Source organism: Papio anubis, chromosome 20, assembly GCF_008728515.1.
Source record: "Papio anubis isolate 15944 chromosome 20, Panubis1.0, whole genome shotgun sequence".
In the NCBI taxonomy this organism is placed as follows: Eukaryota; Metazoa; Chordata; class Mammalia; order Primates; family Cercopithecidae; genus Papio; species Papio anubis.
The window spans coordinates 48,710,023-48,735,906 of record NC_044995.1 but is presented as its reverse complement, the minus strand read 5'-3'; the positions used below and the strand labels follow the sequence as shown (position 1 = coordinate 48,735,906).

The following is a 25,884-nucleotide window of genomic DNA, read 5'->3' as shown; positions in this document are numbered from 1 at the left end:
GAGTGCAGTGGGGCGATCTCGGCTCACTGCAACTTCTGCCTCTCGGGTTCAAGCAATCCTCCTGCCCCAGCTTCCCCAGTAGCTGGGATTACAGGCGCCCGGCACCACACCGGGCTGATTTTTGTATTTTTAGTAGAGACCGGGTTTCACTATGTTGGCCACGATGGTCTCGAACTCCTGAGTTGAGATGATCCGCCCACCTCGGTCTCCCAAACTGCTGGGATTACAGGCGTGAGCGACTGCGCCCGGCTACACTTGAGGGTTTTAATGAACATCTTCTGGTTGATTTAAGCAAAGTTCCTGCCCCCGCCAGGCTTCGGATTCGGCCTCCCCCAGGCCGGGTCTCCGGATCCCCAGCCCCCCGGGAGGGGCCTCCACGGCGGCCGTGCCCACGCGGGACAGCGCGATGACGTCACGCATGCGGACCCCGCCCCCACGTAGGCCTCAGCCCTACAGACCCCGCGCCAAGCCCCCGCTCGCCCTGCGAGGCCCAGGCCGGCCGCTGGTCTCCACATCCTGGCCGGACAAGGGGTTGCTCCGTGGAGAAACTGAGTCTGGAGTTACCACGCCCGTCCCAGGGGAGGACGCGGGCGGGGCGCCCGAGCTGCCGGGAGAGGGCGGGTCTGCCTCGGGCTGGAACCAGTTTGCCCAGAAGCCAATGTCCCCGCCGGGCGGGACAGCCACGCGTGTTCGCATCGCTCCCGTCACTCAGGCGGCAGGGGTGGGTCCTAGGAAACTAGCCAATCAGGATGGGCAGGGGCGGGGCCGAGACGACTATCCAATCAGGGGCGTCCAATCGGAATCCGGGACCTTCCCAATTACAGCGCCAGGGGAGGGACCGGGGAGTTCTCCAATCAGAGTCGCTGACGTTGGCAGCACTGTCCAATGAGAGGCGCGGCTCCCCAAGCTCTGTCCAATCAGGCCCCTGGGACGGGACGTCTCTGTCCTCCTAGCCGTGAGTGTCCCGCCTGCCCCTAGCGGTCACCGGCGTCCCTGTTCCTGTCTTGCTCACCTGCGCCGGTAGCGGAGAAATCGCCCCGGGACATGGTAAGTGCGGCGCGGGAGACTATCCCGGTGCGGGGCGGCAGGAAGCGGCGGCCGCCTGAGACCGCGGCTGGGATGAGCTGAGGGACGCGCGGGGCGTCCCCGGCGAGGGCGGCGCAGGACGAGCGCCTGGGCCCCGGGGGTCCCGCCTGGCCCCGCCTCCCGCGCTGAGGCTGCGGCTAGGGCGCTCCAAGCCTCGGATCCCCGCCCGCCTCTGGCCCCGAGGCTGCAGAGCGGGGAGCGGCGCCCGGAGCCCGACCCCCTCCCCGTCGTCCGGGGGCTCCCGCGTCCCTGCGCTCCCGACCCCCACGCCCCGCCCGGGGCCGCGGCGCCTCTGAGCGTTTGGCTGCGGCTTCGGGACGCCCGGGTCGCGGGAGGCAGAGTCGCCCGAGACCCCGCGGTGCGGTCCTTGGCTCCCCCGGGACCCGCCCTGGGGCGTACGCCGCGGGGCCTCCTACGCCGCGGGGCCTCCTGGGGTGCGGGTCCCTGGTCGGTGCCGCCTCCGCCCGCGCTCCCGCGGCTCAGCTCCTGGGAGACCTCGCGCCCCCGGCTGCGGTCTCTGGGGGACCCCGGGCTCCTCCCGGGACAGCCCAGGAGCGGTGGGGACCTCAACGGAGCCGCCGGGGGCGGGCTGGGGGCGTCTCTGGAGCCCCAACTTGCAAAGGCAGCCCCTGGGGCCTGGGGCGCGCGAGGTTTCCTCCCCTGAGTCCCAGTTTTCCTTCTTGGGGACTTCTTGTCCCCTCTGACCCCAAGATGCCTGGGGTAGGTAAGGGGGAAAAAAACAAGGGTTCCTGGTCGTCCCTGGGTTCTCACACACAAGGAAGAGTAACTGAAGTGACTAGAGAAACAAGGGAGAGCGAGGACCCCAAAAGCAAACGCCGCAGACCCACAGCGGGGACGCCCGGGAGGCTGATGCATTAGTGTCCTCGGACTGCTGTAGCAACTGACTGCAGATGAGGGGGCTAAAACCACGGAAATATATTCTTTCACGGTTCCCTGGAAACTGTGGATTTCAGGAAGTTTCTCAGATCAGTTTTGAGTCCTAGCAATGGGATTCCTTGGTGAGGGAACACCTGAATTGGGGGTGGGAGGGCGTCCCTCGTGTTAGCCTGGCCAGACTTGACCCCTCCCTGGGTTTGTCACTGTGAAAAGATTTTCACTTTTTCAAGTCTCAGTTTTTAGTAAGTGAAACGTACATTTAATTAATAGAAGTTGGAAGATAAAATATTTCCAGGCCGGGCGCGGTGACTCACGCCTGTAATCCCAGCACTTTGGGAGGCCGAGGTGAGCAGATTAGTTGAGATCAGGAGTTGGGGACCAGCCTGGCCAACATGGAGAAACCCTATCTCTACTAGAAATACAAAAATAAACTGGGCGTGGTGTCGGGCGCCTGTAGTCTCAGCTACTCGGGAGGCTAGGGCAGGAGAATGGCGTGAACCCGGAGGTGGAGCTTGCAGTGAGGCAGCGGCTGTTGCACTCCAGTCACAGAAGTGACAGGCATTGACTCCGTCTCAAAAAATGATAATAATAATTCCAACAGGGTGAGTTTCAGGAAAAAAATTAAAATGTTCGTCTTACATTCCATTTGTTAAACATTCCCTGAAGTGTGTGTAGTAAGTTTCTCAGATCTGTTACTTTCTTTTTTTTTTTTTTTTCTTTTTGAGGCCCGGAGTCTGCAGCTCTATGCGCCCAGGCTGGAGTGTGGCAGATCTCAGCTCACTGCAAGCTCCGCCTCCCGAGGGTTTTCGCCATTCTCCTCAGCCTCCAGTATCATCCCTTCCTCCGGCTAATTTTTATTATTTTTTTTACCAGAAGGCAGGGTTTCCTGCATATTGCCAGGATGGTCTCGATCTCCTGACCTCGTGATCTACCCGTCTCGGCCAGTGCTAAGGGTGAAACGAACGCCCGGCCCTTTTTTCTTTTATTACTATTATTTTTTTGAGAGCTCTGTTGCCCATGCTGGAGTGCAGTGTTGGCGATCACAGCTCACTGCAGCCTCCACCTCCTGGGCTTAAGCAATCTTCCTGCCTCAGCCTCCTGAACACAGGGACTCCAGGTGTGTACCACCATGCCTGCCTAAGTTTTTGTATTTTTTTGTTTTTAGGGATGGGGGCTCACTTTGTTGCCCAGGCTGGTCTCAAACTCCTGAGCTCAGGTGATTCTCCTACCTCCACCAGCCTTGTTCTTTTCTTTTGAATGACAACAAATAGGATTCCAGGGCCTAGACTTCAAAATGTTACTGGGGAGAAGAATCTCAGAGAAATAGAGAAAATCTCCTTTTCACCATAGGTGCAGAAAAATGAATACATTGCCATGAAACATGTTGTGAATAAATTATAAAAATTTACCAAAATGTCAGTTATTCTCCTTGACATGGTAGAGAATTTTTGACAGTGGATGATTCTGTTCTGCTTCCAATACTGCAGTACCCTTTCCTTAATTCTATAATACATTTTTTGTGTTCCTGAAATAGGTAGAATACAAGAGATTTTTCTTGTTTAGATGACGATTTGTCCCGGCTCCATATATTCAAGTGTTCATCATCTGTAATGGTGGCCCTGGCACTGATGAGATTTCCCCAAACACAGGGGCTGCCTCAGGGCTGTGTGCCTTTACTTTGTTTTTGTTTTTGTTTTGTTTTGTTTTGAGACAGGGTCTCGCTCTATTGCCCAGGCTGGAGTGCAGTGGTGCTGTCTCAGCTCACTGCAATCTCTGCCTCCTGGGTTCAAACGATTCTCCTGCCTCAGCCTCTCAGGTAGCTGGGGCTACAGGCACCTGCCACCAGGCCTGCCTAATTTTTCTTCCTTTTCTTTTCTTTTTTTCCTTTCTCTCTCTTTCTTTCCTCTCTCAGTCTCTCTCTCTCTTTTTTTTTTTTAGAGGGAGTTTCGCCCTTTTCGCCCAGGCTAGAGTGCAATGGCAGGAACTTGGCTCACTGCAACCTCTGCCTCCTGGGTTCAAGCAATTCTCCTGCCTCAGCCTCCCGAGTAGCTGGGATTATAGGCGCCTGCCACCATGCCCGGCTAATTTTTGTGTTTTTAGTAGAGACGAGGTTTCACCATATTGGCCAGGCTAGTCTCGAACTCCTGACCTTGTGATTCGCCCACCTCAGCCTCCCAAAGTGCTGGGATTACAGGCGGGAACCACTGCGCCTGGCCATCTTTATGTATTTCTAGTAGATGCAGGGTTTCGCCATGTAGGCCAGGCTGGTCTCGAACTCCTGACCTCAGGTGGTCTGCCCACCTCAGCCTTCCAGAGTGCTGGGATTATAGGTGTGAACCACCATGCCCCCAACCAGAGTGTTTTAAAATTGGCAGCTGGTCACAGAGGTACCCTGTGCCTGGCTGTGCCAAGATTTCAGACACCCAGGAGGAAAGCAGATCTTTAGGGTAAACACATTGTTGCGTAAACAGTTTCAGCACAGTCAACAACTCCTCTATCGGGAGGACAACCCTCCCCAAATCCTGGCTCCCTTAGGCCAGCCAGGGGCCAGCTTTGCAGGCAGCACTTTCCAAGGTTAGGGGCCCTCAGGTCTTTGGGTTGGCACTTCCTGCAGTCCACGCCCTAGGCCACTGGACAGGGGTCTTTTACCGCAGAATTATGGGAGGACCCTATGAAGTAGGATGAGACCACACTGCAGTATTGATTTCACTTGTGCTCTTTAGGGCTCCTGGACTTAGCCAGTTAAGGTAAATTCCATTGGCTGCATTGGCTGCAATGGAATTATTATTATTATTATTATTATTATTATTATTATTTTGAGACGGAGTCTCTCTCTGTCACCCAGGCTGGAGAGGAGTGGCGCGATCTCGGCTCACTGCACACTCCGCCTCCCGGGTTCATGCCATTCTCCTGCCTCAGCCTTCCGAGTTGCTGGGACTGCAGGCGCCCGCCACCTCGCCCGGCTAATTTTTTGTATTTTTAGTAGAGACGGGGTTTCACCGTGTTAGCCAGGATGGTCTCGATCTCCTGACCTCGTGATCGCTCACCTCGGCCTCCCAAAGTGCTGGGATTACAGACGTGAGCCACCCACCGTGCCCAGCCAGAATTACTACTTTTTTAATTTCCATTTTTATTTCCGATTCATGGGGCACATGTGCAGGTTACAAGGGAATATTGTATGATGCTGAGGTTTGGGCTTCCATTGAGCTTGTCACCCAGATAGTGGACATCGTAGCCATGAGGAAGTTTGTCAGCCCTTTCCCCCTGGTCCCTCCATTTGGAATCCCCAGCGTCTATTGTTTCCAGTTTTATGTCCATGTGTACCCAAGTTTGACTTCCCACTTATAAGAATGAACATGCCATATTTGGTTTTCTGTTTCTGCATCAGTTTGCTGAGGATAATGGCCTCCAGCTGCATCCATGTTGCTGCAAAGGTCACGATTTCATTCTTTCTTGTGGCTGTGTCGTATTCCATGGTGTAGATGGACCACATTTTCTTCAGTCCACTGTCTGTGGTCACTAGGTTGACTCCATACCTTTGCTGCTGTGAAGCTGCTGCAGTGAACACACAGGTGATGTGTTTCTTGGTGGAATGGTGTCTTTTCCTTTGGGTAGACGCCCGGTAGTGGGACTGCTGGACTGCATGGTAGTTCTGTTTTTAGTTCTCTGAGGAATCTCCACACTGTTTTTCTTAGAGGTTGTACTAATTTACATTCCCACCAACCACGTATAAGCATTCCTTTTAACAGCCTTGCCAACATCTGTTATTTTTTAACTTTTTAATAACAGCCCTTCTGACTGGCGTGAGATGGTATCTTATCGTGCTTTTTATTTGCATTTCTCTGATGATTAGTGGTGTTGAGCTTTTGTTCATATGTTTGGACCACAAAAGTCTTAGAAAACGAGGTGGCTTATGAAGTTTCTGTATTATTCTCTTCCCACCCCCATTACTGTTTTTTACTGGAGAGAGGCACCAGTTCCTGCACAGCGTAGCTCTGGCCAGTAAGTCGAACTTAGACCTGAGTGCCTTCCAGGGACAAGGCAGTGCCCTGAGTGCCAGGGTAAGTACAAAATAAGTCCCCCCCAAGGGGACAGGGGTCAGTCCCCTTGGAAGCACATTGTTTGCAATGGTTGGGACACCCCAAGCAGGACTTCACACCGGTCAGGCAGTCGGGTTAGGAGGGCCCCCAGCGTGACCTCCCACTGCGGCCTCCTGTCCTAGGGTTCAGTGTAAACAGAATCACTCAGTGTAGTCCTCGGTTTCAGAGGCTCTGCCCGAGGCATCACTTATAAGCAGTTGTGCGTGTCTGTGATACCAGTTCATTCACCTCTCCAGTATGGACGACACCCGGAGGTGTCCTTTGTGGAAAGTTCAGGAACTGGGGCCACTTGCTGCTGTCTCAGGACTGTGGGGTGTGATCGGAGGCTTAGCAGCCAACCTGAATCCAGGGCACTCACAGCCGCGTGCGACGTTTCCTTCAGGAAGAGGGAACGCTTCGGTCATGGCTCCGAAAAGAGCAGCTTGATTTCAGACACTGCCATCCAGGGTCAAGCGAGTCCTTCACTGTGGGCAGCTGCGAGTGAGCCAGACAGACCAGCCAGCACCCCTGATGTTTTTCGTAGTTCACTGCCTTACCCGGGAGTGTCTAGCTCTGCAGTTGCACTGTTTCCTGAATTAGAGGCGTGTTCATTGAGCCTAGCCCTGCTGTCAGGTCAGCACAGTGAAGGCTGAGGTAGCAGTGGACATAGTGAGGATGAATTAGAGTGGGCAGTGTTAGGTTTTAGCTTAGAGTCAAGTCCAGGCCGCTGGGCTCTGAGTTCAGAATTCTGTAAAACACTGAGGCTTTTCTTCTGCAGCAGTACAGCCTGGGTATTACTGGGTTGGACAGCGGTGTGCCAAGATCACGTTGCAAGAGTTTCCTAAGCCCTTTTGGTCTCCTGAGTCTTAACGTCCAAATTGATTCAGCTAAAAATATGCACATCTGGCTTGAAAACCATCAACTCTTAAGGTCGTCAGAAATAGGTTTTCATAAAAGCACATTAACAAACTAAAAACTACTACTTAAGATTCCAAAAGTACATCCCCACTTAGAGATTGCCTCTCTCTTCATTTGTTTCCATTTTCCCTGAACCTCCAATAGGAAAAATGATAGTAAAAATCAGTTGTGGACCAGACGCGGTGGCTCACTCCTGTAATCCCAGCACTTCGGGAGGCCGAGATGGGCGGATCACAAGTTCAGGAGATCGAGACCATCCTGGCTAACATGGTGAAACCCCGTCTCTACTAAAAAACATAGAAAAGTGGCTCAAGCCTGTAATCCCAAGCACTTTGGGAGGCCAAGACGGGCTGATCAATGAGGTCAGGAGATCGAGACCATCCTGGGTAACACAGTGAAACCCCGGCCGCTACTAAAAAATACAAAAACTAGCCGGGCGAGGGTGGCCTGTAGTCCCACCCCCTACTGGGAGGCTGAGGCAGGAGAATGAGGAACCGGGAGGTGGAGCCTGCAGTGAGCTGAAATTAAGCGCCCACTGCACTCCAGCCTGGGCGACAGAGCAAGACTATGTCCCAAAAAAAAAAAAAATCAGTTGTGGAGACCTGATCTTATTTCTAATACTTAGAGTTTAAATTCCAGTCCATGCACCAGGGGCAAAAAGTGTATGACGCCAGGTTCAATAATTGCAAAAACAAGGCCGGGCTGTACTCAAGCCTGTAATCCCAGCACTTTGGGAGGCCGAGACCTGCGGGATCACGAGGTCAGAGATCGAGACCATCCTGGCTAACACGGTGAAAACCCCTGCCTCTACTAGTAAAAAAATACAAAACTAGCCGGGCGCAGGTGGCGGCGCCTAGTCCAGAAGCTACTCGGGAGGCTGGGAGGCAGGAGAATGGCGTGGAACCTCGAGGCGAGCTTGCAGTGAGCTGACATCCTGCCACTGCACCCCAGCCTGGGCGACAGAGCGAAAGAGACTGCCTCAAAAACCTGATTGAGATGATCCCTGTAGTGTTTTTAAAATGACAAAGACTTTTTTTTTTTTTTTTTTTTTTTTGCCATTTTCTCACTTTTATCACACATGCCAATGCAGTTATTCCTCATCTCTTGGAGCTTCTGGTAGCCCCAGGTGTTCCTTTGCTTGTGGCACCATAATTCCAGTCTCTCCTTCCATCTTCACATGGCCACTTTCTGTGTGTGTTTCTGTCTCCATGTGGCATTTTCCTCTTAGAAAGACACCAGGGCCCATTGGATTAGTTGGTGTCATTTTAATTGATGACATCTGCAAGGACCCTATTTACAGATAAGGTTATAGTCACAGCTACCAGGACTTAGGACATGGACATACCTTTCTGGGGACCACTTCACAACAAACCGCTGGCAGTTCAGCATTTACAGGGATGGCATTCTGCTAGCAGGAAAGACCATGGCTGGTCAGGAGGTAAACCAGGGGGAAGCAGGGAACACTCCAGCCTTTTTTTTAAACCAGCAGCAGGTTTTTAAAAAAGCCTGGAGTGGCCGGGCGCGGTGGCTCACGCCTGTAATCCCAGCACTTTGGGAGGCCGAGGCGGGCAGATCACGAGGTCAGGAGATCGAGACCATCCTGGCTAACACGGTGAAACCCCGTCTCTACTAAAAATACAAAAAATTAGCCAGGCGTGGTGGCAGGCACCTGTAGTCCCAGCCACTCGGGAAGCTGAGGCAGGAGAATGGCGTGAACCTGGGAAGTGGAGTTTGCAGTGAGCCAAGATCATGCCACTGCCCTCCAGCCTGGGCAACAGAGCAAAACTCCATCTCAGAAAAAAAAAAAAAAAAAGCCTGGAGTGTCCCCTGCTTCCCCAGAGTTTACCTAAAATTGCGCTCCAGCCTTGGGAATTGACTTAACTTTCTTTCCCTCCCAATGCAACACAAACTTTTACCATTTTCCTCACCCAAAGCTTACCTTTCAGAACTCGGGGGCCCTTTCTCCTATCCGGAGTAGAGAACAAAAACCAAAGGCTGCTCTTTGTTTTCTTGTCTCACGGCCTGCATGGCCCAGAGCAGCCAGGACATCCAGCAAGCCCACCCCACTGGAGCTACGTCTGTCAGTTCTCCCTCCATCAACCGTTAACTCTCATAGCAGAGAGCTCAGCTGTTGTTTCATACCATGAATAGGCTCCATACGCCACGCTGGCCCCAGAGGCTTACCATCCCTTACCCCTTCATCCGTCCTTTTCCCAAACAGTGCTTTTGCCATATTTCAGTGAGTCAGGCTCATTCTAGCAAATCCCACCTCCGATGCCAACGGTGTCAGCATCCCCAGGACCACCCCGCACCCTGCTAGTAGGATTCACAGGGCTCCACGTACAGTCATACTGATGACTATGATTTGATACAACAAAAGGACACGCAGCAAAATCAGCACTGGGAAAGGCACATGGGGGGACGTGCAAAAGAAACCCAATGAAGCTTTTCAGAGTCCTTTCCCAGTGGATGCAGAACGCACCTCATTCCCCCAGCAATGAGTTGTGACAACACCTGTGAAATGTCCACCAAAGAAGCTCATTGGAGACTCGGTGCCCAGGAGTTTTTTTAGATGAAGTCTTACTCTGTTGCCCAGGCTGGAGTGCAGTGGCACCATCTTGACTCACTGCAACCTCCACCTCCCGGGTTGGAGCTGTTCTCATGCCTCAACCTCCCAAATAGCTGGGATTACAGGCACGGGCCACCATGCCTGGCTAATTTTGTATTTTTAGTAGAGATGGGGTTTCACCATGTTGACTAGGCTGGTCTCAAACTCCTGACCTCAAGTGATCCGCCTGCCTCAGCCTCCCAAAGTGCTGGGGTGACAGGTAGGAGCCACTGTGTCTGGCCAGTGTCCAGGACTTTTACTGCTGGCTCATCACATAAGCATCCCCTGCCTGGTGTGTACACAGATTCCATTTCCAGAAGGAAAGCAGTTGTCCAGCATTAACAGTGGTGTTTGCACCATGAGTAATCTGAATTAGGGTGGTGCGAACCTTCCCAAAACCCAGGTTCCCAGACACCAGCTAAGGGCAACATTGCCGGAAAGCCTTCCTAAAGATAGAGTCTAAGGCCCGCAATGTTAACTTCTTTCTGCATGATAGGAACTTTATTATTAAAATACACTGCAAATACTGTACTGTGGGCAATTAAGGCTGACCCAGGGAGCTCACATTATCCCGTGTCAGTACGAGGGTCCTGTAGGTACTCTGCTGCTCTGTGAATAGGGATGTTCTAGCATCAGAATTGCTGTGTGACCGTCTTTTGTCTCCTGCTGATAGATGGTAAGTAACAAGTTGATCTTTCTCAGAAAGCAGGTTTGAAGGAACTGGGCATCTTGGGGTTTCCATGCACCTGTGCCCAATATACAATACATGGAATGAGGGTTCGTTTGTAATCCCAGCACTTTGGGAGGCCAAGACATGGATCACGAGGTCAGGAGATCAAGACCATCCTAACACGTAAAACCCCGCCTCTCAAAAAAAAATACAAAAACTAGCCATGCAGGTGGCGGCTTCTGTAGTCCCAGCTACTCAGGAGGCTGGAGGGGGCAGGAGAATGGCGTGAATCCAGGAGGCGGAGCTGTAGAGCTGAGATCCGGGCCACTGCACTTCAGCCTGGGCTTACAGATGAAAGACTCGTCTTCAAAAAAAAAAAAAAATGGAAATGAGAAATTGAGAGTGCAGCCTCTAGAGTGATAAGTGAGGAATCACTTCCTCCTGGAATTTTTTATTTTTCTTTTTATTTTTTTTTCCTCCTGGAATTTTTGAGACACAGAATTTTCTAGGAAGGCACTATTGAGTCCTTTATGTCTTTTATAACCGTGGAAAATTTGTAATCAAATGGTTTGGACTTCAGTTAACTCCTTTGCAAAGTGGGACTCTTAACCTTACTGTTAAGGGTAGCAAGAATACTTTTTTTTTTTTTTGAGACTGAGTTCTGCTCTATCACCCAGGCTGGAGTGCAGTGGCGTGATCTCAGCACACTGCAACCTCTGCCTCCCAGGGTCAAGCAATTCTTGTGCCTCAGCCTCCCAAGTAGCTGGGACTACAGGCATGCACCACCATGCGCTGCTAATTTTTTTTTTTTTTTTTTTTTAGTAGAGATGGAGTTTCACCATGTTAGCCAGGCTGGTTTTGAACTCCTGACCTCAAATGATCTGCCCGCCTTGGCCTCCCAATGTACTAGGATTACAGGCGTGAGCCATCACACCCAGCCCAAGAATACTTTTTTTTGGCTCTGGTGAAAAGAACTGTTTTGACGTTGTGTACACCTCACTCTGTGCATACTTATTGAGTGAGTGTGCCTGTGTGTATGAGAGAGAGAGCGTGCAAGAGAGACAGAACCCAGAATTAATCGTTGGGCTTCCATCACTGAGGCTCCAAGTATAGGGAATGTGTGGAGGTCCTCGTTCTCATGTCTTTTTCGTCTTTCCTAAGGTCTAATTTCTCAATAACTTCTAGTTTCCAAGTTAAAATTAATACTTCTCAAAAGAATGTTTTCCTTCAGCCAGTTGGACCTGGCATTCTTTAAGACGCTATGGCTACCTGGCGTTTGTTGCCACTTGGGTCCTCTCAGGCCCCTTGGCCTGATGTTTGGTGAAGGAAGCAGAAGAGAATGTTCCCAGTCCGTCAGTGTTTTTATCCCGTAAAACTTCATTCAGTTTTAACCCTGTGCTTTGTGTGGTGCAGAATGATGATGTGTGCAGCAGGGGAGGAGCTGAAACGGTTTGTGTGACAAGGGACTGATGGTCTTAAAATACAAGTATTTGTTTCATTTATATAGCATTTGTTTGATACCTCCAATGTGGTCTGAATGCTTTTGATAGAGAGTAATGTCTTCAGTTGGTCACAGTAAAAGTATAGAGAGGAATTCAGTGTGTTAATGGTCCTGTGAAATCTATGAGGAAGTGAGTGTAGAGTAGACAGAAGGAAGAGGGGTGACAACTGAGTCACAGCGTAGATGTCAGGGACCACGGAATCTTTTTTGAACTGCATACGATATAAGTACAATGCTCCTGGGCTCTCGGTCTCATAAATATGTTGAATGTTTTAGGACTCAGTGGTCTTTGAGGATGTGGCTGTGGACTTCACCCTGGAGGAGTGGGCTTTGCTGGATTCTGCTCAGAGGGACCTGTACAGAGATGTGATGCTGGAGACCTTTCAGAACCTGGCCTCAGTAGGTAAGGATGACATCATTCCTTCCTTCACGTAGTTACTTAGAGAACAAGTATTTCTTACACATCAGACCTGTTCCAAGGCTTGGAATGTGGAAAGGGAATACATTGGTAAATAAGACAGACATAGTCACAGCTGTCATAGAGCTAGAATGTAATGGTTTTCCATGAGAATGAGAATCGGTATTTCAGCTTTTTCTTTTTGTAAGGAAAGCTCCCTTCATGTCGTCATTATGGATATAGCTTTGAGAGGCCTAGTGACGTTTGTTTTTGCAAGCCAGTGAAAATTTGATTTTTTTGTTTGTTGTTGTTTTTGAGATGGAGTCTCGCTGTATCGCCCAGGCTGGAGTGCAGTGGTGCAATCTCGACTCACTGCAACCTCTGCCTCCCGGGTTCAAGCAGTTATCTGCCTCAGCCACCCAAGTAGCTGGGATTCCAGGCGAGCGCCACCATGCCCAGCCAATTTTTGTATTTTTAGTAGCGACGGGGTTTCACTATGTCAGCCAGGCTGGTCTTGAACTCCTGACCTCGTGATCTGCCTGCCTTGGCCTCCCAAAGTGCTGGGATTACAGGTGTGAACCACCGCATCTGGCTGTGATTATTTTTTTAAAATAATTTTTCTATGCTTACCAATACTATGTTTATTGAGTTGCTTACCATTTTGACCATTTTGTGTTTGATGAAGTCCTGAGATACCTAAACTCCTCAGTGTCATTTTCAGCTAACCAGTGCCTTCTTATGATTTGTTAACTTTTTGATTTCAGATGATGAAACTCAATTTAAGGCCAGTGGGTCAGTTTCTCAGCAGGATATTTATGGAGAAAAAATACCCAAGGAATCTAAAATAGCTGCGTTCACCAGAAATGTTTCCTGGGCCTCTGTTTTAGGAAAAATTTGGGACAGTCTTAGCATTGAAGATCAGCCCACAAAGCAGGGGAGAAATCTCAGGTGAGTTGCACTCACAGGGGAACACAGTATTTCAGGAGAGAAATACTTAGTCTGTCATTAAACTTTAAAAAAGCAAGTCAACAGAAAACTCATACAAGCCTAGCTCCAAATTTGTTTAATCCACAGAATTTTTACAAAAAATATTTCTTTAAATGTGACATAGACAGCAAGTGACATTAGAAACATAATTCAGGGCCGGGCGCGGTGGCTCAAGCCTGTAATCCCAGCACTTTGGGAGGCCGAGACGGGCGGATCACGAGGTCAGGAGATCGAGACCATCCTGGCTAACATGGTGAAACCCCGTCTCTACTAAAAATACAAAAAACTAGCCAGGCGAGGTGGCGGGCACCTGTAGTCCCAGCTACTCCGGAGGCTGAGCCAGGAGAATGGCGTAAACCCGGGAGGCGGAGCTTGCAGTGAGCTGAGATCCGGCCACTGCACTCCAGCCCGGGCTACAGAGCAAGACTCCGTCTCAAAAAAAAAAAAAAAAGAAACATAATTCAGATGGAAACCATTATCAAGAAACCCTGGGCCAGGCATGGTGGCTCATGCCTATAATCCTAGCACTTTGGGAGACTGAGGTGGGCAGATCACTTGAGGCCAGGAGTTTGAGACCAGCCTGGCGAACATGGTGAAACCCTGTCTCTACTAAAAATACAAAAATTAGTAGGGCATGGTGCTGCAGGCCTATAATCCCAGCTGCTTGGGAGGCTGAGGCAGAACTGCATGAACCCAGGAGGCAGAGGTTGCAGTGAGCTGAGACTGTGCCACTGCACTCCAGCCTGGGTAACAGAGTGAGACTCTGTCTCAAGAAAAGAAAAGAAAAGAAACCCTATACATAAGAAACACTGTTTTAATAATGGCAGTGGTCAGACCATCTTCCAGGGCATTCAGTTTATTTCATTTTCAGACAATTCACATAGGGTGAAAAACCTGTGCTTTCAGTGAAAATGGTTAAAATGCAATACTTCCTAATAAATACTAACAAATCATTATTAAACCAATAACATGCTTCTCATTTTTAGTAGAAATCATGTGTTGGAGAGAGTCTGCGAAAGTAACGATCAATGTGGAGAAGCCTTCAGCCAGATTCCACATCTTAATCTGTACAAGAAAATTCCACCTGGAATAAAACAGTGTGAATACAACACGTACGGAAAAGTCTTCATGCATCACCGCACATCCCTCAAGAGTCCCATCACAGTTCATACTGGACACAAACTATATCAGTGCCAGGAATGTGGGCAGGCCTACAGTTGTCGTTCACACCTAAGAATGCATGTGAGAACCCACAATGGAGAGAGACCCTATGTGTGTAAATTATGTGGGAAAACCTTTCCTCGTACTTCCTCCCTCAATCGGCACGTAAGGATTCACACTGCTGAGAAAACCTACGAATGTAAACAATGTGGGAAAGCCTTCATTGACTTCTCAAGTCTTACTAGTCATCTCAGAAGTCACACCGGAGAGAAGCCATATAAGTGTAAGGAATGTGGGAAAGCTTTCAGTTATTCCTCAACGTTTCGAAGACACACAATAACACACACTGGCGAGAAGCCATATAAATGTCAGGAATGTGGGGAAGCCTTTAGTTATTCCTCAACTTTTCGAAGACATATGATTTCACACACTGGAGAGAAGCCACATAAATGTAAAGAATGCGGGGAAGCCTTCAGTTATTCTTCGACTTTTCGAAGACACATGATAACACACACTGGAGAGAAACCCTACGAATGCAAACAGTGTGGGAAAACCTTCATTTACCTCCAGTCCTTTCGAAGACATGAGAGGATTCACACTGGAGAGAAACCCTACCAATGCAAACAGTGTGGGAAAACCTTCATTTATCCCCAGTCCTTTCGAAGACATGAAAGGACTCATGGTGGAGAGAAACCCTATGAATGCAACCAGTGCGGGAAAGCATTCAGTCACCCCTCATCTTTTCGAGGACACATGAGAGTACACACTGGAGAGAAACCCTATGAGTGCAAGCAATGTGGGAAAACTTTCAATTGGCCCATATCTTTACGAAAACATATGAGGACACACACTAGGGAGAAACCCTATGAATGTAAGCAGTGTGGGAAAGCCTTCAGCTTATCCGCTTGCTTTCGAGAACATGTGAGAATGCACCCTGAAGACAAATCCTATGAATGCAAGCTATGTGGGAAAGCTTTCTATTGCCACATATCCTTACAAAAACATATGAGAAGGCATACCGCAGAGAAACTCTATGAATGCAAGCAGTGTGGGAAAGCTTTCAGTTGGCCTGAACTTTTGCAACAACATGTGAGAACGCACACTGTAGAGAAGCCCTATGAATGTAAGGAATGTGGGAAGGTCTTCAAATGGCCGTCATCTTTACCAATACATATGAGACTGCACACTGGAGAGAAACCTTATCAATGTAAGCATTGTGGAAAAGCATTCAATTGTTCCTCATCCTTAAGACGACATGTGAGAATACACACTACAGAAAAACAGTATAAGTGTAATATGGGACATTCTCCTACAAATGAATTCATGTGCAATGCTTCAGAAAAGTCACACCAGGAGAGAGATCTGATCAAAGTTGTAAATATGGTGTTGCCTTTATGAGCTCCTTATCCTGAAAGTGGACACTTAAGGAGTGTGTCTGTAGTTCATTTGCAAGTAAACATTTAGGTGAAAAATAATTCTCCAGATACTCTTAGCTATTCTACATGAATTTTAACAGGTAGTTTCTTTTCTTACAATTCAGTAAATAAAACTTTCATCTTAGAGTGTTTTGGACTTATGGATGATTTGAAGTGCATTTTTAATATGCAAGTAGGTTCAAGTTTTATTTAATGTCTTAAATTGTAACTGACCTAGTGTGGCAGGTATTGGTTATCACTTATCTATTATATTTTCCACCTTTCTTACTGGGAGTATTTTTATTGTTTGGCCAGAGGACCCTTATTCCATTTTCTAAGAAGTAGTTGGCAGAATTTTATAATTATGCAAAGTTGTCTAAAGAGTATAGTCTCAAATGAATTGTAATTTTTAATGTTTGCCCTTTGCTGTTTGTCTTTGCTTGTGATTGTGAATTGGACAGTAGGATTTGACTTGTGATATGACAGAGAAATCCAGAGTTCCAGATAGTTCTTCTGCATTGTTATGTCAATGTGGGTAATGTTAGGAACTTCATTTGCTGCAATGCATTTCCTTTATGGTTCCATGTCCAAATTTACCAATAGCAATAACTTGAATGAAATTTAGAATGAAGAAGAAGTCATTGCTGAGCTTTTGAGGTCACATTAAATGAAGACAGACAGATGCATAGGGGCTTCGTGAACATCAAACTTCAGCTTATTTTCCAGATCCTTGTTCCTGCCAATTAAGAGTACCATCAAAAGAAACACTTAAGTGCTTGATTTCCACTGCGTCAGAGGTGTAGTCTTCCACAGACATCTCCATGAACTTGGTATCAGGGATATGCCTGTGTGGTCAGTCACCTACAGTCTGGATTTTTCTCAAAACCCTGCATGACCTCTTGACCACTGAGTCAGACTGTCTTGTTTGGCAATCTCTGAGCTTCTGATTCTCCCGTTCTGTAGATCTTAACACATTTGCATGGGGTCTGATTTATATAGTGAACACCTTGTTATCATAATACTTCCAGTGGCTCTGTGATCCTGATTCCACCACAAAAGCCACAGTGTTGCAGCCAAAGAAGAAAAACAACACGGCCGGGCGCAGTGGCTCAGGCCTATAATCCCAGCACTTTGGGAGGCCGAGACAGACAGATCACAAGGTCAGGAGATTGAGACCATCCTGGCTAACACGGAGAAACTTTGTCTCTACTAAAAATACAAAAAATTAGCCAGGCGTGGTGGCAGGCGCCTGTAATCCCAGCTACTCGGGAGGCTGAGGTAGGAGAATGGCATGAACCTGGGAGGTGGAGCTTGCAGTGAGCCGAGATCATGCCACTGCACTCCAGCCTGGGGCGACAGAGCAATACTCTGTCTCAAAAGAAACAAAACAAAACAAAACAAAAAAAAGAGACTTTGTACCCTATTGCATTTTTAAGTGTGCCAACCCAGTCCTATGTGAGAACAAATACCTTTGTCATATGTTAGATTTCAGGAGATTTCTGTTACTCGGAGCTAAATGCAGTTGCTTGATATAGATTAAATTATTAGGTTTGATTATGTGTCATTAAAAATAATGTGGATTTTGTTTCAAGGAAAACCTTCTGTAGATATTTCTTAGAAATATCCTATTTAGCTGGGCACAGTAGCTCACGCCTGTATCCCTGCACTTTGGGAGGCTGAGGTGGACAGATCACTTGAGGTCAGGAGTTAACATGGTGAAAACCCATCTCTACTCAAAATACAAAAATTATCCAGGCATGATGGTGAGTGCCTGTAACCCCAGCTACTTGGGAGGCTGAGACAGAAGAATCGCTTGAACCCAGGAGGCGGAGGTTGCAGTGAGCCAAGATCGCACCACTACACTCCAGCCTGGGAGACAGGGAAAGACTCCATCTCACAAGCAAAAAGAGAAAAAAATATCCTATTTACTGTGCTTTCAAATTAGTTGTTTAGAGACTATAGTAATTTCCCAGGGCTGCCATAACAAAGTACAGAAACTGGGTGACATAGGAAAACAAACTTTTTGTTTCTCGGTTCTGGAGCCAGAACTCCAGAAACAAGGTATTGGCAGGAGGATGCTTTTTCTGAAGATGCTAGGGAAGGATCTGTTTCAGAACTCACCTAGCTTCTGGTAGCTCCTTAGCTTGTAGCGGCATAACTCTAATTTTCACATGGCATTCTCCCTGTGTGTGTGTCTCTCCATGTGGCAATATTTTTGTACATACACACCACTCATTGGGTTAGGCCCCACTCTACTTCAGTATGATTTTACCTTAACTAATTACGTTGGCAACAACTCTCTTGCCACATACTGAAGTACTGCGAATTAAGATTTCAACATAAAAATTTTGGGAGGCCCAATTCAACCCATAACATTAGAAATGTTATTTTTGTTTACCAAGAGAGTTACAGATTTCAAATCAACTTTATAATTTTGTTAATCATGTTACATTTTGAATCAGTATTACCAGGTATATACAAATACAGGTATTTTTTGTCATATAAATGTTATTTTTAATTGCTGTATACTGAACATTTGCCCTTAAAATTATATTTGTTTTTTTTTTGAGACAGAGTCTTGCTCTGTCACCCAGGCTGGAGTGCAGTGGCATGACCTTGGCTCACTGCAACCTTCATCTCCCAGATTCAAGTGATTCTCCTGCCTCAGCCTCCCGAGGAGTTGGGATTACAGGCCTGCACCACCACACCTAGCTAATTTTTATATTTTTAGTAGAGATGGGGTTTTACCATGTTGGCCAGGCTGGTCTTGAACTCCTGACCTCAGGTGATCTGCCTACGTCGTCCTCCCAAAGTGCTGGGATTACAGGTGTGAGCCACCATGCCTGGCCTAAAATGATTTCTTATTTGTGGTTAATAACAATTAAAAAGCGTAAATAATGATTTTGTCAATGCCCTATACCCAGAAACCACCAGGATCACACTGGTAGTCAAAATTCGCTGTGTTGAGTTGAAGTTTGAACACATAATCAAGAAAGGGCTGTGGCTTGTATCAGTCAGAGGGTGTTTAAAAGGATTTACTATCAGATTTGGCCTTGTGTTCTGTGATTTTGGTGAGCAGGGAAGCCACGCTTTGGTCTGGATTGGATGTTCTCAGAGAATGAATACAATTCTCTGGGAACCCCCAAAGTTCTCATCTATAAAGCAGAAGTTAATTGGAGCTGAAAACTGATCAGTAAAGCAGCAGCAGCCAGTCATATTGGGGAGAAGAGGGGAATGTTTGATCATTTCTGTGGTTTAGAGGTGAGTTCCAGAACAAAAGAAGACATGTTTGACATCCTCAAACGAGAAAATTTTTCATGTGTTTTATAGGCCAAGGAGGCAGAAACTTTTGTTTTAACGAGCCAGAAAGCCCCAAAAGCCTATTTTAAGTTTTCTCAGGTATGGTTTCAGCCTCTGAACTTCCAGAATTAACTAGGGAAGAGGAAAAACACGTAACTCCTTAGAGTTTCATTAAAGAGCAAGCAATAACCAATAATCTCCATTACTTTCCATGTTAACATAAGTTTTCATAGCGCTCTATAGATTAATGTGATTTGGCAGTCACTTGTATATCTTAACACCCCCTTACCCATCATTCCCTCTTAGATGAAGAAAGTTAAGTGCCAGGAACATAGAGTCTTGTATATTCATGTAGCTCATGATGATGGAATCAAGTTTGAAGGCTTAACCTGTGCTAAACCTATATTGGGCATTGTCAAAACTTAAATTTAGAACACTAGAAAGCAAGTATAATTAATTTTACAAATAGGGCATCAAATTTTACAAAAAGACTCCTAAGGCTATATGGTATTCTTTTATAAGACATGGAAAAGGCAAAGATAAAGGAAATGAACAAATTGGTTAGAAGTGGGGGATTTGAGTACAAATGGGCATAAGAGTGTTCTATCATGACTGTAGTGGTGAAAAGCATTTATGAAAAGTCATAAGGCTATCCTTAAAATAGCAAATTTTGCTGTATGTACATTTTAAACAATAAAAATGCTTTCAGTATGTTAACTCAAGACCAGGCACAGTGGCTCATACCTATAATCCCAGCACTTTGGGAAGCTGAGGCGGGAGAATTGCTTGTGGCCAGGAGGTTAAGGCTGCAGTGAACTATGATCACGCACTGCACTCTACACTGGGCAACAGAGCAAGACCCTGTCTCAAAAAAAAAAAGGAATTCAAACCTTTCCTGAAACTTGATATATAAGTTCGCAATAAGACTTCCCTAGCTGGGCGTGGTGAATCATGCCTGTAATCTCAACATTTTGGGAGACTGAAGAGGATCACTTGAGGTCAGGAGTTAGAGACCAGTCTGGGCAACATAGCAAGACTTCCAACTCTACAAAAACTAAAAAGTGACCCAGGTGGGGTAGTGCATGTCTGGTCCCAGCTACTTGGCAGGCTGAAGCGGATCACTTGAGGCCTGGAGGAGCCATGATCATGCCACTGCACTCCAGCTTGAACGACAGAGCAAGACTGTCTCAAAAAAAAAAAAAAAAGACTTCCCCCACCATCGTGGAATTCTCTGGAGGAAATGTAGGGCTGGATGACAAGGACTTGTGCCTTGTCAGACCCCGTTTGAAACCCAGTCTGAAGTTTTGGAACACCCACAACGGCCATACCTGACTTCATCTCACACACATAACAGGAAAGAAGAGGGAGGTCTTCCAGAATCTGTCGTTGAGTTTACATCAGGTTCCTCCCATCGGATCTTTGGAAATGCTGTGGTTCTGAAACATAAAACGGGGACCCTACACTTCTTCCCAGGAATACCCTGCCTGGGAGCATCCTGATCCTGTCTTCAGACAAGGGGCATCCACATTTTGTCTTCTAGGGCCTTTCTTGAGGCCCCTTCCAGCTCCAAAGTTCTCATCTCAAGCTCAGTTCTGTGTCTTCATGCTGCAAAACGTCTTTACGGATCCCCAAACTCCTCTTGCTGTTGGGAACACGTGGCAGTCGCGCGTTGTGAGGTGAGATAGAAGAGGCAGTGGCAGAACCCATGCCATGGAGACACGCCCATCAGCCACAGCAGCTCCTGCTACTGCATAAATCCACAGGCACAATCACACACCTCACAGTGTCAACATCTCCCATGACATCATAAAGATGCCCAGCTGGGACCCACCTACAGTGTTGGGGCGATGGGGTTTCACCTACAGGCGGGCAAACAGGCACTCCTCCTCACTGTCCCAGTCACCTGACGTGCCTTCTCTGTACACTCAGGTCGTGATGCCCCAGGAAGTGCCCATCGCGCCCCAAGCTCCTTACCTGCTTCCTCCCACACTCCGGGACGTGCCTTACTAACACCTCACCAGAGCGCATGTGCCCTTCTCAGGCGCAGCCCCACGGCGCACAGCGCCAGCTTATTGGCCTGCGGGAAGTGGAGTTCCGAGAGAAGCCCCTCAGTCTCCGGAAGCCCCGCCCTGCAGATTGTTCCCAGGATGCAACACGGGCTCGCGGCGGAAAGAGCTGTGCTTTGTTGGGACTACCTGGGAGTTTCCACCTTTGACCAAGTGCGCAGGCGCACTTAGGCGAGGCGGGGTGACTGTAAGAAGCGGAGATATCAAGAGTGGTACTGGCAGTGGCGGAAGCTCCCCTCTTGCCCTATTCAGCTTCCGGTGTGGTGGGTCCCGGATGTTGAGTGTCTGTGGCGGGTAGACAGCTCGAGCATCTTGTAATGGCAGATGTACTTGAGTGGACACGACAGACGGAGAAGGACCCTGATGGTCTGAGGTACCTTTCACAGCAAATAGAAGGCACTGCTGTGAATATGGTGGCATCAGAGGTGACTGCAAAAAAGGACAGGGCAGCCGAGCGAGGAAGAGATACCAGTGATGTCCTAACTGAGCTCCCTGGGTCTGGTAGTGAGGAGCTCTTTCTTAGAATTTGAGCGGCGTCAGGGGCTACAACGTCATGACTCTTGTCCTGTGGTGGACTCAGGCTCCCTGTTCCCAGGTTCTTATGTAGACAGTGAGGGCTCAGGAAGGCTCCCACCACCACCACCATCACTCCACCAAAACGGCTGAAGGACCTTCCTTTAGGGTTGGGGGGATCTCCTCCTTCCACAAGGGATGGCTGTGAAGACAACTCATTCTCTGACTTTCAGATGGATGTGGCCCTCTGATGAGATGTGTGCACACCTCACCGAATGCATATGTCTGTTGAGCCTGGACATTAAGTATTTACTGATGTTCTTCTGTGTAACAGGTGATGTCCTAGGTGCTGCAGTGAGCAGAAGAGACAAAATATCCTTGTTCCCTTGAAGCTAATGTGGTAGGGGCCAATAAAAACAAAACAAAACAAGGGATAAAAGTCAAGTGCACTTTCTGTGGACAGTGGTAATTCCTAAGAAGAAAAACAAAGATGGGGATGAAGGGTGCAGAGGGCCTGTACTGTGTGTCTGTTACTACCTCTGGGACTCTATCTCTTGAGTGAGTGTGCTTGGGTATGTCCACCTGTTTTTCCTAGTGACAAAGTCTGGGTGATTCTGTGGGGACATATATGGGTGTGTCTGGGAGGTCCCATGTGTCTCAGTAGTGGTCCTTGTTTTCAGGAAGGAGTGTCTGTGAATGTCCATGTGTCTCACTGCACGGCTGTGATTTTTCTGTGTCTGTGTTTTCCAGTCTTTGTGTGATGAAATATAAAGGCCTAGCAGGCTCAGAGTTATTAATGAATTGTAGTTAAGCATTTAGAGGCATATATTTATTGTACTATTAAATTCTTCCAATATATAGTAAAAGCAAACAAAAATAGCTTCACAGTTTTTTTAGTAAGGTTGAGTGAATTTTTTTCAGGGAGTGGGAGACAGAGTCTCGATCCATTGCCCAGGCTACAGTGCAGTGGTGCAGTCTCAGCTCACTGCAACCTCTGTCTCCCATGTTCAAGCAATTCTCGTGTCTTACCCTCCCAAGTAGCTGGGATTACAGGTGTGCGCCACCATGCCCAGGTAATTTTTTGTATTTTTAGTAGAGATGGAGTTTCACTGTGTTGGCCAGGCTGGTCTCAAACTCCTGATCTCAAGGGATCCTCCACCCACCTCGGCCTCCCAAAGTGCTGGGATTACAGGCATGAGCCACTGCGCCCAGCCTGAAGTTGATTTTTTAAAGTTTGGCATTCATTGTTTATTTAAAAAACAACAATTGGGCAGGGATCAGAGGCTCACACCTGTAATTCCAGCACTTTGAAATGTCGAGGCAGCTGGATTCCTTGAGCTCAGAAGTTCAAGACCAGGCTGGGCAACTTGGAGATACTGCATCTCGGCAAAATATATGAAAATTAGCCAGGTGTGGTGAGGCTCACCTGTAGTCCCAGCTAATCAGGAGGCTGAAGCTGGAGGATAGCTTGGACCCAGGAGGTCAAGGCTGCAATAAGCCGTGATCGTGCCACTGCACTCCAACCTGGAAATAAGAGCAAGACCCTATCTTAAGCAATCAAAAAAATCCTATCGGAAGCAGACAAAAACAGTCATTTTATTTTAAAATATGTATGAAATGAGTAGAATTATTAACAGGAAACCTGTTTTCTAAATGGTGACGCTTTAAACACTGATTCTTATGGAAGTGGCCAGTACTTTTTGTAAATCATAAAACATGAATGTTTTCTTCAATTTGGTGTGTAAATAAATATCAGAGTTTGCACTTCCATTGGTTCTTAAATAGAAGAATATTTTCAGAAATGGAAGCATATAAAATGCATCAGGAGTTTTGACCCAATTCCTTAGTGATTGATGGAGGCCAGCCAATCTTCAGTTGCACCTCAGAAGCTGCCATTAAATTTAAAATAGAAGATCAGAAACTAAACTTCTAAATTGACAGTGGTCCAACTTTCTCTGCCAGCTTCTCAGAGGACTCATCTCTACCGTCACTTTTAATTCTATTCAAGCTGTCAGAGTCTTTAGGCAACCTGTTTCATTACCCACGTCTCAGGCCACACCAATATCCTTAGTTTTGATTAACACTCATTATAGCTTTCTAGTTTCTGAAGCCTCACCAGTAAACTTTCTAGGTAGAGATTTGTTACATCAATTGAATGCCATCTTACAATGTAATGGGAAAGGTGTTTTTATCCCCTTGACCTCAGACCAAATCTCACACTTTCTGTTTTCCCTGATTGAGACGCGGCCTCTGAAGAGGATGCAACCTCAAGTGATATTCCAGGCCGGGCGCGGTGGCTCAAGCCTGTAATCCCAGCACTTTGGGAGGCCGAGATGGGCGGATCACGAGGTCAGGAGATCGAGACCATCCTGGCTAACACAGTGAAACCTCGTCTCTACTAAAAATACAAAAACTTAGCCGGGCGAGGTCGCAGGCGCCTGTAGTCCCAGCTACTCGGGAGGCTGAGGCAGGAGAATGGCGTGAACCCGGGAGGCGGAGCTTGCAGTGAGCTGAGATCCGGCCACTGCACTCCAGCCTGGGTGACAGAGCGAGACTCCGTCTCAAAAAAAAAAAAAAAAAAAGATATTCCAATTACTTCCAGTTACTGACGTTCCAATTAGTCTCTGGGCCTCATATGCAAATGAAGTTGCATTGCTACAGAGCACAGAGACTGTGCACGTTGCCTGGAAAAGGAATAAGCCTTTTCAACCAATAGCTCAATGCCCTGTTGTGTCAATATGCAGAACAAGGAACTGAATCTATACTAGACTCTGTTACAGCAGAGTGCCCATTAACTTTACCTTCTCCCACTATTAACACCCTAGTCTTGCCAGTAAAAATAAGAAGGGAAGTTTGATTTTGATGAGAACCAAATTTACCAATTTTACAAATTCTAATAGCCACAATTCTTTGTAGTTCCTCACCACTCTACAGTTCCCATTACAACCACTATTTGTACCCCGGTTCCTGCTTATGCAGGCTGGTTTGCTTGAATGGACCTCTGCTCCGCTGTCTTTTCCATTCTTTTGCACGCTGATTCACAGTTCCTCTGTGCAGTTCTCTTTAGAGGACAGTGGGTATGGCCTGCATACCTCAGGAATATTGTTGCTCCCCCATCAATGTTTTCCTGAGTCCTTAAGGCTTGCTCAGACTTGTAACTTTTATCCAAGGCTCTACTCTTGTTCAGTATACTGATAATCTCTTTGTACCCAAGCTAAGCAAGGTGGTCTTATGGATTTCCTCGTTCTCCTAGAGACACGAACTGAATTAGGTCATAAAGCCTCGCAATCTAGCCGGGCGCGGTGGCTCAAGCCTGTAATCCCAGCACTTTGGGAGGCTGAGGCGGGAGAATGGCGTGAACCCGGGAGGCGGAGCTTGCAGTGAGCCGAGATCCGGCCACTGCACTCCAGCCTGGGCGACAGAGCCAGACTCCGTCTCAAAAAAAAAATAATAATAAAATAAAATAAAAAGCCTCGCAATCTGTATAGCCGTGGGTGCACCATGTTAACCAGGATAGTGTCCATCTCCTGACCTCATGATCCGCCCGTGTCGGCCTCCCAAAGTGCTGGGATTACAGGCTTGAGCCACTGCGCCCGGCACCTTGAATCAATTTTATCCATTGCTGTCCCCAGAATAAAAGCAGGTATGGGCCAGGTGCAGGGGCTTATGCCTGTAATCCCAGCACTTTGGGAGGCCAAGATGGGCGGATCACGAGGTCATGAGATCGAGACCATCCTGGCTAACACAGTGAGACCCTGTCTCCACTAAAAATACAAAAAATTAGCCGGGCGTGGGGGCAGGCACCTGTAGTCCCAGCTACTCGGGAGACAGAGGCAGGAGAATTGCTTGAACCCTGGAGGCAGAGGTTGCAGTGAGCCAAGATCATGCCGTTGCACTCCAGCCTGGGCAACAGAGTGAGACTCTGTCTTAAACAAACAAACAAAACAGACATGTATAATTCTAGGAACAGCTGGCTATCTTCACTGAGAATTCCTAATTATGCTGCCTTTGCTAAACCTCTGTATGCTGTCTTTTCAGATCTGCCTCAGAGCCTATTATCTGCCCCTCAGAGACATCGACCTTCTTTGTTTGTTTTTTTTTTTTTTTTTGAGACGGAGTGTTGCTCTCTCACCCAGGCTGGAGTGCAGTGATGCAATCTCGGCTCACTGCAAGCTCCGCCTCCCGGGTTCACGCCATTCTCCTGCCTCAGCCTCCGGAGTAGCTAGGACTACAGGCGCCCGCCACCGCGCCCGGCTAGTTTTTTGTATTTTTAGTAGAAATGGCGT

The 25,884-nt window shown here is 47.7% G+C and overlaps 1 protein-coding gene and 1 long non-coding RNA gene across 4 annotated transcripts; one reads left to right on the top strand and one right to left on the bottom strand.

Moving 5' to 3' along the window:
* Window positions 1-910: 910 nt before the first annotated feature.
* Window positions 911-15,864, top strand: ZNF555 (zinc finger protein 555). Of its 3 annotated transcripts, none has more exons than XM_031660139.1 (4): window positions 911-1,047; window positions 12,036-12,162; window positions 12,921-13,104; window positions 14,130-15,864. In XM_031660139.1, the coding sequence occupies exons 1-4, from the start codon at window positions 1,045-1,047 to the stop codon at window positions 15,700-15,702; spliced, it is 1,887 nt and encodes a 628-aa protein (XP_031515999.1). In that variant the 5' UTR covers window positions 911-1,044; the 3' UTR covers window positions 15,703-15,864. The 3 variants fall into 3 exon arrangements, with proteins under 3 accessions (XP_031515999.1, XP_031516000.1, XP_031516001.1); XM_031660140.1 differs by having other exon boundaries at window positions 918-1,047; window positions 14,133-15,864; XM_031660141.1 differs by lacking the exon at window positions 911-1,047 and adding an exon at window positions 5,783-6,044.
* A 239-nt stretch (window positions 15,865-16,103) lies between these two features.
* On the bottom strand, window positions 16,104-22,451 carry LOC116271712. Its single transcript, XR_004180422.1, has 2 exons — window positions 20,348-22,451; window positions 16,104-16,455 (listed from the first exon to the last, which is right to left on the bottom strand). It is a non-coding gene; the product is annotated as an uncharacterized LOC116271712 (long non-coding RNA).
* Window positions 22,452-25,884: the final 3,433 nt, after the last annotated feature.